Source organism: Meriones unguiculatus, chromosome 1, assembly GCF_030254825.1.
Source record: "Meriones unguiculatus strain TT.TT164.6M chromosome 1, Bangor_MerUng_6.1, whole genome shotgun sequence".
Classification (NCBI taxonomy): domain Eukaryota; kingdom Metazoa; phylum Chordata; class Mammalia; order Rodentia; family Muridae; genus Meriones; species Meriones unguiculatus.
This window is the reverse complement of record NC_083349.1, coordinates 17,545,511-17,558,599: the sequence shown is the minus strand read 5'-3', so window position 1 is coordinate 17,558,599 and position 13,089 is coordinate 17,545,511. Positions and strand designations below refer to the sequence as shown.

At 50.6% G+C, this 13,089-nt stretch overlaps 1 protein-coding gene across 1 annotated transcript; it reads right to left on the bottom strand.

The window, feature by feature from the left end:
* Window positions 1–12,461, bottom strand: Scart1 (scavenger receptor family member expressed on T cells 1). The gene is made up of 14 exons (XM_021660362.2): window positions 12,398–12,461; window positions 10,859–11,191; window positions 9,345–9,638; window positions 8,322–8,630; window positions 7,636–7,941; window positions 7,205–7,522; window positions 6,819–7,133; window positions 3,028–3,345; window positions 2,804–2,869; window positions 2,416–2,730; window positions 2,162–2,185; window positions 1,356–1,493; window positions 682–878; window positions 1–215 (listed from the first exon to the last, which is right to left on the bottom strand). The coding sequence occupies exons 1-13, from the start codon at window positions 12,459–12,461 to the stop codon at window positions 691–693; spliced, it is 2,988 nt and encodes a 995-aa protein (XP_021516037.1). The 3' UTR covers window positions 1–215; window positions 682–690.
* Between the last annotated feature and the right edge of the window lie 628 nt (window positions 12,462–13,089).

Below are 13,089 nucleotides of genomic sequence, written 5' to 3'. Positions count from 1 at the left end.
AATCCAAAGTTTAATAACATCTGCGTAATAAAAGAGGGTGAGGAAGACCTTCGTCTCCCAGGAATAGGCCAGTCTTGTGACCCCTAAGGTCAAGCAAGGACATCTGGTGTTGGAATAGGAACTACCATATCTTCTTTCCCAGTTTCTGCATCAGCTCCTGCCTCCAGGTTCTAGCCCTGTTTTAGTTCTTTGCATTGAGCTGCAAAGATGCCTGTCTGTTTAGGAAAAGAAACAAGCATTGTAATACGCATTTCACAGGCATCATCCACTCTAGGTTTTCCACTGAAGATCAAAGCCACAAAGGGATGGACCATGGAAATTGCGGCAATGACTCAGGTGACAGCTCTTGGTACTCAGACAGTCCACCCCTTCTAGCTCACTGTTTATCCAGAGTCCCTCCTACAACCACCATGGACAAGGTTATAAAAGGACATTATGTGTGGCTCATAAAGGGGCTAAGGGAACCGCAAGGACTACTCAGACTGTATGCCTCAGTAGAGGACTCAAAGGACCAACCTTGAAAGGGTAGAGGTATAGCCCAGTGTCCAGGACCGATGTGGGACCAAGGGTCAGAGACACTTAGAAGTAGCTGTTTGGTCCTTTAAATGCAGCAGCTGTGGCAGAACCACCATAAGGAAGCAATGATACAGGCGGATGATGGATCTCCCCACATGGACATACCTATGAAGCTCAGCGGTGCACATTCTGCTGCTCCTCATTCTCCATGGGCTGGTCCTCGGGCTCTTCAGCATCGTCATAATCCTCTTCCTGCATCAGTAGTCTGGATGCTGTGGCCTGCTCCTCTCCTTGCTGCACAGGAACAACTTCAATGTCCTCATAGACACCATCTGACTGTAGATGATCCAACATTCTAGAACCTGTGGAGACCATCCCAGAATCTTCCAGAACAAGCATTGCTCTCGATCCAGCCCACCCTCCTGGGACCTGCAGCCTCCTCTATGTGATGAAACTGTTCACTGGGATCAACCCCTGACTTCCAGAAACACGTGGGCTCAAAGGTCTGGAATGGGGTTTGTGGGTATCATGGCCAGATATCATCTCTGAAGTGTCCCACTGGGAGATAGCACAGGGGATGGAGGGAGACGTGAGGAAGTCCTAGGTACGCACAATGTCCCTATCTAGCCAACTTGGAAGCATGGAGAAAAAGATCCCAACATCCTCTAGACCACACCTTAGGGTCCCCCAGAATCCAGCTTGCCAGTGGCTACCAGAGACCTGCCAGATGCAGGGCAATGACAAGAACAAGATATTCCTGATGGGGTCAGGATCTCATATAGCTTCCCCCAGTTTCCTGTCACATTTCCCCCTGAAAACCATACCAGTATATGCCATACCCTTGCAAGAATCTCTGATGTGGCACCACCGAGCAGCCATAACCAGGAAGACAGTGCCCAAGAGGCAGCCAAGCACCAAGCAGGCAATCTCAGTTAGGTTCCAGACCTCAGCAATGGGTGGAGTGGGCAGGTAAGGAGCTGTGGGTCATAGAAACAGCTGTGCCTTAGCTATATGGAATAAGCTGACCCTAGGCTTAAATGACCTCAGCCTTGCAGAAAGAGGGTGGGACACCCAGGACAGCTGGGTCCCCAGAATACCTGAGAACATTTTGCTGCTCCTCAAGGGAAATGGTCTAAAGATTTATAGGGGAGACTAGCGAAAAAGGAGATCCCAGATGCCCCAGATTAGAGGACGGATGAAAGCCCATGAGGGTAGTTGTGGAGATGCCATAGGGAAATACAATAGGAGTGTTCAAGGATGAGGAACCAAGCAGGGGACGAGGATAAAAGACACAGACGTGGGCACAGGGCAAGGCTTGGGGTCCTCACTGCTCTGCCCTCCACTCTGCACTAGGCAAAAACTGTCCAAGAGAACACAGCATGCCAAGGCTACGCAACATAATCCCCAAATTAAAGGCCTTAAAAAGTGAAGACTTGTGACCCCTGCTATCCAAAAGTTTTCCCATGCAGCGGGCACAAAGGCAGGAAGAATTTCTATCACAGAATCATGATGCGGCCTAGATCTGATCTTGGTGGTGTGGCTGTAATAGCATGGCTTTCCAAAGTGGGCGAGTCAGAATTGAGGTCTACTGCAAGCCCTCTGGGTGATGGAAGGGGGAAAGGCTGTACTGAGAAAGAGAACTTACACAATGAAGTGGTGGAGGAGACAGCTGCAAGAGAAATAGGAGATGGGGAAACCTCAGCAGAAGAGATGTGCCCGCGCCTAGCAGGTAGCCTCTACCAACTGCCAGCTTAGCGTGAGTCACATGGGATTACAGGGAGTTCCCAGTGAAGCCCCACACCTCAGGGCCCAGTACCTACTGATGAGTCTGAGCATAAAGAACCGCTAAAGAAATCAATCAAGCAACCCTTTCTCTGCTGCTGCCTGCTGCCAACTCACCGGCACAATGGACGCCGGCATCTTCTTTGTGTGTGCAGTCTCCATGTCCCCACGGCTCAGACTGGCAGGCCTCCAGGGTCACTTCACTGCCAAGGCACTCCACCTCATCCAGCCACACGGGCCCCAAGCCAGGGCCAAAGGCAGCCCCTCCCAGAGCAGCCAAGGCCTGGCCACAGCCCAGCTGCCGGCAAACAACATGGGCGTCCACCAGATCCCAGGAGTCGTCACACACTGTACCCCACGAGCCTGCATGCCAGAGCTCCACACGCCCGGAACAGCCATCCTCACCCCCAACCACACGTAGCACGCTGTCCTCTGGAAAGGGCGCAGAGGTCACTGTGTTGCCCATCTAAATGGGCAGGTGGACAGGAGGCTGGTAGATGCATACCTAAGCAGCCGGGTGGAGAACAGTTAGAGGCCTGTAGAGGATCCTGTGGGGTTCTCTGCGGTGGTCCTACAAAATAAATGCAGCCAGCTGTGTTAAATGCCCTGTGATGCTTGAGATGGAAATGTTGGCAAACTCAGCCTCCAGTTCAATGGCAGCTCCTTTGGGTGGCTGGTCAGAACATAAAAGCCTTTGCTGGGGTCCTCTCTTTGACTATCAGCACCCACCTTCACAGTTAATCCAGACCTCCTCCTCCCGGGTACAGGAGTGTGCGTTCCATGGGGCAGAAGGGCACTGCCACAGGGTGGCATTGTGTAGCTTTCGACATTTGATATTGTCCACCCAGGAGATGCCCAAGCCAGGCACAGGAGATGGCCTGTTCTCCAGCCAGCCCTGGTCCCCGCACCCCAGCTGTCTGCAGATGATGTCCACGGAGACGTCTCTGAGTGCATTGCTGCACACAGCGCCCCATGACCCATTGTAGAGCACGTCCAGCCATCCAGCACAGCCACTGGTGCCACCTCGCAGCCTCAGAGCCACAGATTCTGTAGGAAAAGCACAGGGAGGCCCTCCTTCACCTCCGCTGACATGCTCAGAAGGAACAGGCTGATCCAAGAAGGTCACAGACACATAATGGCATTTGGCCCAGTCAGGCCCTTGGCATCAACTGTGCATGGATTGTCCTGGTTCCCAGCAATGATGGAAAGCAAAACAGAGGTTCCTTAGAAGTCTAAAAATAAGACCATGCAATCCAGCTGTCAAACTCCTGGGTTTTCTTATGGCTTGAATAGTAAATACCCACAACAGGATTATTGGAGGTTTTGTTTGAAGGCAGTGGGAGTATTTGGAGAGATTCTAGAAAGTTTAAGAGGTGGGGCACAGAGAAAGGAAGCAGACGCTAGGGTGGGCCCTTGTCCATGTCTGTCTGCTTCCTGAACACCATGAGGTGAGAGACTTTGCTTTCTTTCTGCTTAAACTTGCCCAGAGACCACTAAAAGTTTACTAAAAGTTCTAAAACCATGAACCCACATCTCCCTGTCCTCCTTTTTAAGATGTCTTAAGTATTTTGTTACAGTGATGAAAAATATGACTTACACAGCACCAAGGAAAATTAAATCTGTGAGTCAAAGAGAGATCCATGCTCTTGATTATAGCATGATTGACAGTAGCCAGAACATGAAAATGGCAGATGTGTCCAGAGAAAGATGAATACAGATGTTTTGTGTGAATTTACATATGTATAAAAATATAGATATGCATAACAGAAGCAGAGACAGAGATAGAAAATAATATTTCCAGCCTTCTGAAAAGGAAATTAGCTGCAGAGATGGCTCAGAAGTTAATAATGATGCAGCTCTCACAAGGGACCAATGCTCAGTTTCCAGGATTCACATAATGGCTCACAACTGCCCATAACTACAGTTCTGGTCTCCCCAGGCACCAAGGTACATACATGGTACACACACATTCATGCAGACACTCACACATATGGGTAAAATAGAAATAAAATGGAAGTCCTGCAGTTCATGACATCATAGGTGAACCTGAAGGACATGATGTTAATTGAAACAAACTAGGCACAAGAAAACTGCACAATCTCTCTTACATGTGTGTGTTTTTTTTTTAGTCAAGTACATAGAAACAAAATAAAATAATGGCCAGGGGATGGAGATGCCTGCCTTGCTCCAACAGATTTTACAGATAGGTATAATTCCAAAACAAGTTTCTCTTGACTATATGTCTTAGTTAAATGTTTTATTCTGGGTTTGGTTCTAGGTAGACACTTTACTGAAATGTCTTTTCTGTTTTCTTGGCTGCAGTCTGTGTTGATGCCCATATATGTCTCAGTAGCTGGGATTACTGGCTTACAACATCATCTCCAGCTCAGGTTTTTTAAATTATTTTTATTTTTATTAAATACAGTTTATTCATTTTGTATCCCCCCTGTACCTCCCTTCTTCTTCTTCCCCTCCCAATCCCACTCTCTCTCTTCCCTACCCGTGTCCCTCATCCAGTCCACTGAAAAGGGAGGTCCTCCTCCCCTTCCTTCTGACCCTAGTCTATCAGGTCTCATCAGGAGTGGCTGCATTGTTTTCTTCTGTGACCTGGTAAGGCTGCTCCCCCCTCAGGGGGAGGTGATCAAAGAGCAGGCCAATCAGTTCGTGTCAGAGACAGTCCCTGTCTCCATTACTATAGAGGCCACTTGGATACTGAACTGCCATAGGCTACCTCTGTGCAGGGGTTCCAGGCCATCTCCATGAGTGGTCCTTGGCTAGAGTGTCAGTTTCGGAAAAGACCCCTGTGCCCAGACTTTTAGGAACTGTCGCTGTCCTTATGGAGCTCCTGTCCTCTCCAGGTTTTACTATCTCCCACTTCTTTCGTAAGATTCCCTGTACTCTGTCCAAAGTTTAGCTATGATTCTCAACATCTGCCTCAATGCATTGCAGGGTAAAGCCTTTCAGAAACCTCTGTGATAGGCTCCTGTCCCTGTTTTCTCCCTCCTCCAATGTCCATCCTCTTTGCCTTTCTGAATGGGGATTGAGCATCATCAGCTCAGGTTCTTTTACTTGAAAAAGTGAACACAGTTATATTTACAGTTATTTTTAATAAATAAACATGTGCACACTCCTACTATCTCTTTATATCTTATGGCTGTTTGTCTATTGATTTTTTCCTTCCTTCTCTTATTCTGTGCTCTGGTAGTTTGAGCTAACAAGCTAACATTGGTGAGCAGACACACAATCACACAAAGACAGAGATCCCACTGTCTAAAGCAGCAGGAAAACTTGCTAAGACATCTAGGAATTCCTGGTACTTCTCCTGAGAAGAGTAACAAAATAGTAAACCCAAGAATGATGACCTCAGTCATGATCTGATGAACACAAATAGCCTCAGGGGTGATTTGAAGAAACCAAGTTCTCCAGGACACAGTAAGACAAAAATCACAATTAAGAATTGGAGATATCAGTTGGGTGTGGTGGCACATGACTTTAATCCCAGCACCCAGGAAACAGAGGCAGGCAAGCAGCAGCCTTTAGACAAAGGGATCTCCACCCTTGTGCTAATGTGCACCTGCTCACCAACATTAGCCTGTTAGCTCAAACTAGCAGAGCAGAGATGAATAAGAGAAGGAAAGAAAAAGAAATAGATAAACAATCATAAGGACTCTTGTGACTTCAAGACCAACCTGGTCTACATAGAGAGTTCCAACACTGACAGAATAACAAAGGAAGATCCAGTCTTTAAATTAAAAAAAAAAAAATGGAATTGTCTTGGCTGCTTTCATTTCCTAGTTATTGTAAATAGAGTGGCTGGAAACATTGCCAAGCAAGTATCTCTGTAGTAGAACACTGGGTCCTTTGGGTATACACCCAAGGAATAGTATTGCTAACTCATATGGTAGACGTGTTTTAGCTTTCTGAGAATTCTCCACACTGATTGATGCCCTTCAGCTGATGAATGGATAATGAAAATGTGTTACATATGCATAATGAATTCTGTCATCTGTGAAGAAAAATGAAATCATGAAATGTGCAGGTAAATGGCTAAAACTGGAAAATATTTTCTTGAGTGAAACTAATACCCAGAAAGACAAAGGCCATGTGCTCTCTTATGTATGGTTCTCGGCTCCAAATCTAGAGACTGGAGTATGTAACCTGATAACCTGAAGCAACCAAAAGCCAGGAGAGTACAAAGGGATCGTGGGGGCAGAGAGGAGAACTCTTCTAGAGAATGAGAGGGCACAGGTTTTTGAAGTGGGGGGGGAGCTTAACTAAGGAGAGGGAAGGGAGAGTAATACATAGGGAGGTGGAGGAAAAAGAGAAAAATAATGGGTGTTTGACAAGCCATAGGGAAACATTTTATAAACTTACTTAAAAATACGTGTGTGTGTGTGTGTGTGTGTTTAAATAAAGTCTGTCTGCAGAAACAGTTCTCTCGAGATCAAATGGTAACCATGGACACCAAGCCATGCACTTGATAATCAGCTGCTCCGGAAGAGTCCAGACGCAGCACCCACCTGAGCAGAACGCTCCTGCATCCTCCTTGTGCCTGCAGTCGTGTTGGCCCCAGCTTCCTGACTGGCACTCCCACAGCGAAGATTCATTTCCCAGGCAGTCCAGCTCATCCATCCAGATGCGTCCAGTCCCAGCCCCAAAGTGGGCGCCCCCTGGAGCACTGAGGGCATGGCCACAGTCCAGCTGCCTGCAGACCACTTGTGCGTCCCGAAGGTCCCACGCGTCATCACACACAGTGCCCCATGAGCCCTGATAGAACACCTCCACACGCCCGGCACATCGGCCTGGGCCCGCAGCCAGCCTCATGCTCAGGCTCCCTGCAGAGAGACCAAGTCACACATACTGGATATCATGACTGAGGCCGTGGGAGTGGAAGCTACGCACTTACCGGAGCACACCACGCCTGCGTCACGCAAGGTCCCAGCAGGCACCAGCCGGGACGTAGACACGTTGCACTGCAGCAGGCGAGTCTCAGAGCCCAGGCAGCGTACCCGGCTCAGCCCCACAGGCGCTGCCCAAGGAGCAGGGGCTGGAGCATCATAGACTCGCTGTGCCTCTCCACACCCTAGCTGCCTGCACACCACGCTGGCACCACGAAGGTCCCAGGCATCATCCAATACGCGGCCCCACGAACCATCCAGGGAAACCTCCAAACGGCCATCGCAATAGCTCTGTCCGTCTCTTAGTCGCACGATATTTTGAAGACCTGGAAGGAACAGGCTCAACGGGAAGATTACCACACCGGACAGCCCCGCCCACTCTTCACCCACGGTCCGCCACTTCTACAGACCTTCCTCTCCACAAACCTACTGCTCTCACCTGAACAGGTGCTTGAAGCTGAATTTCCCAGATCACAAGGTTGGGCCCCCAGCGTGCTCGCTGCACAGTGCAACAAATGAGGCTCTGTCCCCACACAATGAAATACATCTGGCCAGATGGGGGCATCCCCACCCCCAAAATGTCCTCCCGGAGGTATGGATACCGCATTGCCACAGTTCAGTTGGTGACAGAGAACCATTGCATCTGCTAGGTCCCAGTTGGCAGCACAGAGGGGTGCCCAGGCCCCTTGCACTTGGAGTTCCACGCGGCCTTCACAGTCACTGCTGCCATTGACCAGCCGGAACTCTGCAGAAGAGGCCGAATAAGAACTGCCTCATCCCAGAGACCCAGTTCATGACCCTACTTCTGTGAATTCTTTCTTCTGCACTTAACATGATAAAGCCCTTCTCCTGCAAACCCTAACCCACCTGATTATCAGTAGCCGCCTCTGCCAAGCTGCAGAAGGGCCAAGTGTTGCAGGCTGCACATCTCTGGGCAATCAGGGCCCTTCCCATCCCTCCTCTTCCACCTGAACCAGCGTAGTCAAGATTATCAGGAATATGATCACCCTCCTAGCCAGAAACACCTGTATGGGCTCTGCTGGAAGCCATCTAATGTGGGTCATGGAGGGAGGTTAGTGAGGAAGGGGCATGGATTTCGCCTGCGGAGCCTGCACAGCTACTCACCTGAGCAGGTGATTGCAGCGTCCTGGTTGTGGCCACAGTGGTGACCAGGCTCCTGAGGGCAGTGGAACAGCAGGGATTCATTGCCCACACAGCGGAAGGCTTCTAGCCACACAGGCCCTGAGTTCTGGCCAAACTGAGTACCCCTGAGTGTAGACACAGCCATACCACACCCTAGCTCCCGACACACCACATGGGCTGTGGGCAAGTCCAGATCAGCATGGCAGATGGTACCCCAGGTCAGTCCCCGAAGAACCTCCAGTCGTCCAGCACAGGGATGCTCACCACCTGCCAGCCGGGCCTGCACGTGTCCTGTGAGGGCAGACATCCCCTCAGACAGGAGACCAGTGCTCTCAGGTCAGCATTCCTGTCTTCAGTATGCAGGCAGGGAAATGCCTCTGCCCAAGCAGTATTTCCACACTGGCAGAAACCGACAACCAGAGGTCAGAGGTCAGGCCCACCTGTTCTACTACTCATATTTGTCCCAACCTCTGCTAGCCACGATGCTGACACCATACCCTCAGAGCCAATATCAAGGCCCCCCAGAGCATATGAGTACCCTTTTGTGGGCACTCAGAACATAGCAGCTACGACAGCCGGTGACATACGTATGTACTTTAGGACTAGGAAAGACTGATGTTCAACCCACACCAGCATGAACTGGCCATGAAGCAATCACAGACACCTCGCAGTGGTCTTAGCTAAGGTATCACACCGGCCCAGCTCCATCCTGTTGAAATGATACATCAGACCTGGCCACTCTGCCATCTGCCAGCCCACCCTGGGACCCTTTCTGAGCTCTTCATCTCTGGATCCCCGTCAGAGGGAATTAGGAAGTACTGATGGTGCCGGAGCTTTCAATGCAGAGTTCCAGGCTGTGGTTTTCCTTCCACTTCTCAACCTACTATGTTCCAAGGCAACAGGTTGCTGTGAGAACCAACGCTGAGAGTTAAGGACCTCTCCTGTGCTTTCCGGTACCCGGGCATCCTTGGGGGGCCGCTGGCAGCCTAGGATCGGCAGCCTTACCTGAGCAGACCACCTCTGCGTCCAGCAGGAGGTTGCAGCCGCTGCGTAGTTTGTTGTTGAGTCTGCAGTTGCGGATGGTGGACTCAGTGCCCTTGCAGGTCATGTACTTACTGACGCCCGCATCTTGACGGGGGGCCTGGAGCACACGGCCACACTCCAGCTCACGGCAGAACACCGTGGCCTCCTCCACGTGCAGGCCACAGAGGCGGTCCACCCCATTTGAATTCCTGATCTCGGGAAGTCCCGCACAGGGACTATGGCCATTCACCAACCTGATCTCCTGGAAGGTCCCATCTGTGGTGCACAAGCCCAGGTTATAAAAGGTAACGGCCCTGCAGTCACACAGCCACGGGGAATCTGCATTTGCCTGGCGATAGATCTTTCTATCCGGCAACACTCATCTTTCCCAGCCTCACACTCTAGACCTGGAAGCTTCCAAGGAATGGCAACTGAAACCAGTCTACCCTTCTCCAAGAAGTCAGACCTGGCCCTGACTCGGCCAGCTTCGGGGAACAATGCCTGGTATCAATCAGGCTTCATTCGGACCAATGGTTTGTGGTCAACCTCCCCCCCCCTTAAAAGTCTAAATCATATTTTAAATATTTGGTTTTGGTTGTGTGTATATGAGTGTGTGTAGGTGTGAGTGAGCAAGTGCAGGTACCTGTAGGCATCGGAGTCATTGGCTCCAGCAGGAGGATCTTAGTATCCACACAGAGCTGGATTTACAGGCAGTTAATTGGCTGCTCAGTGTGGATGCTGGGGTTCAAATTCAGGTTCTCGCCAAGAGTAGTACTCAATCTTAACTGCTGAGTCATCTCTCCAGCCTCTAAAGCATTTTGTTTGTTTGGTTTGTTTTGTTTTGCTTTGTTTTTTGAGACAGAGTTTCTCTACATAGTCCTGGACATCCTGGAACTTGCTCAGTAAACCAGGCTGGCCTCAAACTCAGAGATCCAGCTGCCTCTGCCTCCCAAATGCTGGGATTAAAGGTGTGTGCCGCCGCCATCCAGCCAAACAAGCCCTGCAACAGTGTTTGGCGATAGGCCCCACTGTTACATGAGGTTCTACTCCAACCACGGGGTACTTTGGGGGGGTCCAAATAAGTGCACAGTGACAGCCGATGGCCCTAGAAGTCAGCTTCCAAGGGCTGACTTTGCCAAGGCTGACACCGGCCTCTTGGTCATTTTATCAGAAACTTTCAGTCCATGCCTCCCGCGGCTCCTGGAGCCATCCGCAAGATCAACGGGACCCATCCACAGCCTCACTCTGCTTTACTTGTTTTCCCTGCCTCTCCCTGGCAGCATATGCTCCACCAAGCAGGATCTGTCAGGTTTGTTCATGGCTAAGTCAGCGCCTGTCATCTACGCGTGTGTTGAAAGAATTAGAGGACTCCAGAGAGGAAAGATGGCAGCATCTAATGGTGTTCCCGTCTGGAACCTCTGCCATTGAGTCCCAGGATGAACGCTTCCTCATTCCCTTTCTCTCGCCAGCTTCTCCTGCCCCCCAGCTCCACTTACTTGCGCAGAGAGCCACCACCACCCACTCATGGGGACAAATGCTCCGACTCCAGGCCCCGAGGCTGCACTCCCAGAGAGAGGACTCATTGCCCCAACAGGATACATTGTGCAGCCAAGGCTGGGCCATCTCTCCAGGCAGGGGTACATACTTAGGGGCACCCACAGCAGGACCGCAGCCCAGCTGCCTACACACCACAGAGGCCTCTGCCAGAGTCCATTCCTGGTTGCACAGGTGACCCCATTCCCCTTGGTGTCGGACCAGCACCACTCCATCACATGGGCTGTGTCTGTGTGCCAGCCTCAGATCATCTTGGCCACCTTCAGAGGTCATGCCTGGTGAAAAGAGCAGAACCAACCAGGGTCTGGGAGACAGAAGCCACAAACTACATTCATCCTGGCTTACTTCTAAAGCTTTGCTTTAAGTCATCAACTGCAAAGCAGCTCTTCCCGGAAAGGTGACAGAGACCAGACCACTGCTAATGCAGAAGAGGTGCTTGCCCGGAAGGAACTGTGACTACATGGTCCCATCCTTGGCAAGAGAGACACCTCCAGAACCACTGGTAAAGAATTTTATATAGCAATGGGAGTAAAAGCATGGACCCCTTACGTTTCTCTTCCACCAGAGTGAAGCTTGGGCCTCCCCTTGGGTTGGCTTTCACTACAGCCCCACCTCCCCAAGCCTCCTCATCTCCTTTGGCCTGCTCCTCCTTGGAAGTGGCATGCTCTGGCCTTGCCCATTTAGCATAAAGGCAGGTCACTAGGCCCTGGAACCCCACGCACAGCTATCTTCTTCAGGGTGTCACACTTTCAGCGGCTGAGCCCATTAGTACTGAGCCCATTAGTACTTCAGTTCAGCACCATGGTCACCTCCTTCCTTAGCCCCTGGACAACCAGGGAGTGAGGATTTTTCTCACTCAGTTTCAAGAGTCCACATCTGCTATCCTTCCCTTCCACAAACCCTGCCATGTCTTCAAGCTCGCTGTCTCTCTCTCTCTCTCTCTCTCTCTCTCTCTCTCACACACACACACACACACACACACACACACACACACACTGAGCCTGAGCTCACTGCTCCCTCCCATGTTTTCCCTTCTGTCAGCCCCTCCATATTCCCTGTCCTACCTTGGCAGCCCCTCTTCTAAGACTTGATACTACTCAATGGCCAGGCTCCCTCACTACCCTGCCATCCCAACACAGCTCAGGAGACATTGGACAAAAAAGCCTCTGCAGGACCCACAGACTATGACCAGCTTTCCCACTTAGCTTGAGGAAGGTTGGACTTCCTGGGGCGGGAGAGCTGTGAGATGCAAAGGTCTTGCCCTTTGAGGATGCTTCCCCTAATATAAAAAGTGCATGTCTAGCCCGAGCAGGAGTCCAGAACCCAGGCACAGGGCAAAGCCTAAGCCTGGTCATGGAGAATACAACACAGTTTCTGGTCCCTGTGATCCAAATAGACATCAAATGCCATGGGTCCCACGCCCAAGAGCTGCTGCTTCCTTGGCGTTATGTGTATAAATATACCAAAATAAACAAACTTACCACTAAGAGCTGCCTGGAGCATGAGAAGAGGCCCCAAACTCAGAGTCCAGAGAGCTGTCCTCATGGCTCCACAGATTTCAGAGCTTCAGCTATGACAATAAAGGAAATCCTGTCCCAGTGCCAGTACATAGATGTAAGAGAACCACCAGCCTGTGTCCAATGGGTACAGCAAGGGCTTCTCCACACACATCAGCGGCTCTGCATCTCCGTCTGTAGCAAAGCAGCCAATGACCTTGCTGGCCCTCAGCGTTGCCAGGGATGAGCAAGGGGCTGGGGTGGTTTCCTCCCATACTGATAACTGCTGAAGGGGAGCCTCAGCCAGACCGTTCCACCAGACAGGTGGCCCATCTGACTTCAGCAGAGTGATAGAGTGAAGGTCTATGTCTGCGTAGTTCACCCGGAAACCAACACCAGCACAGAAAGTGTATCCAAGGGAAGCATTTCCTGTCATGTAGCTGGCATCTTTGGGGATTCATAGAGTCCCAACCGAAACAGAGGAATGAGACAGACCAACATTGGAAAGAAATCTGCCATTGGTAAATAAAGTCCACAGAAGGGACAGCACCGCACACCAAGCCTGTCAGGCATAGGGGACCCACGAGTCTCATATGCAAAACCAAAATGTCTAAGATCCACAGAGAGCCACCCAACCTATGAAAAACCAGAAACTCATAACTCAATGATTACTGTCA

What these genes read in the sequence shown, in the direction of transcription:
- Scart1 (XM_021660362.2), bottom strand. Translation starts at nt 12,461, where the DNA reads ATGAGGACAGCTCTCTGGACTCTGAGTTTGGGGCCTCTTCTCATGCTC. An exon ending in GCTCCAGGCAGCTCTTAGTG is followed by an intron (nt 11,192 to 12,397) that starts GTAAGTTTGTTT and finishes TCTTTTCACCAG; the next exon opens with GCATGACCTCTGAAGGTGGC. An exon ending in CTCCTCCACCACTTCATTGT is followed by an intron (nt 1,494 to 2,161) that starts GTAAGTTCTCTT and finishes TATGACCCACAG; the next exon opens with CTCCTTACCTGCCCACTCCA.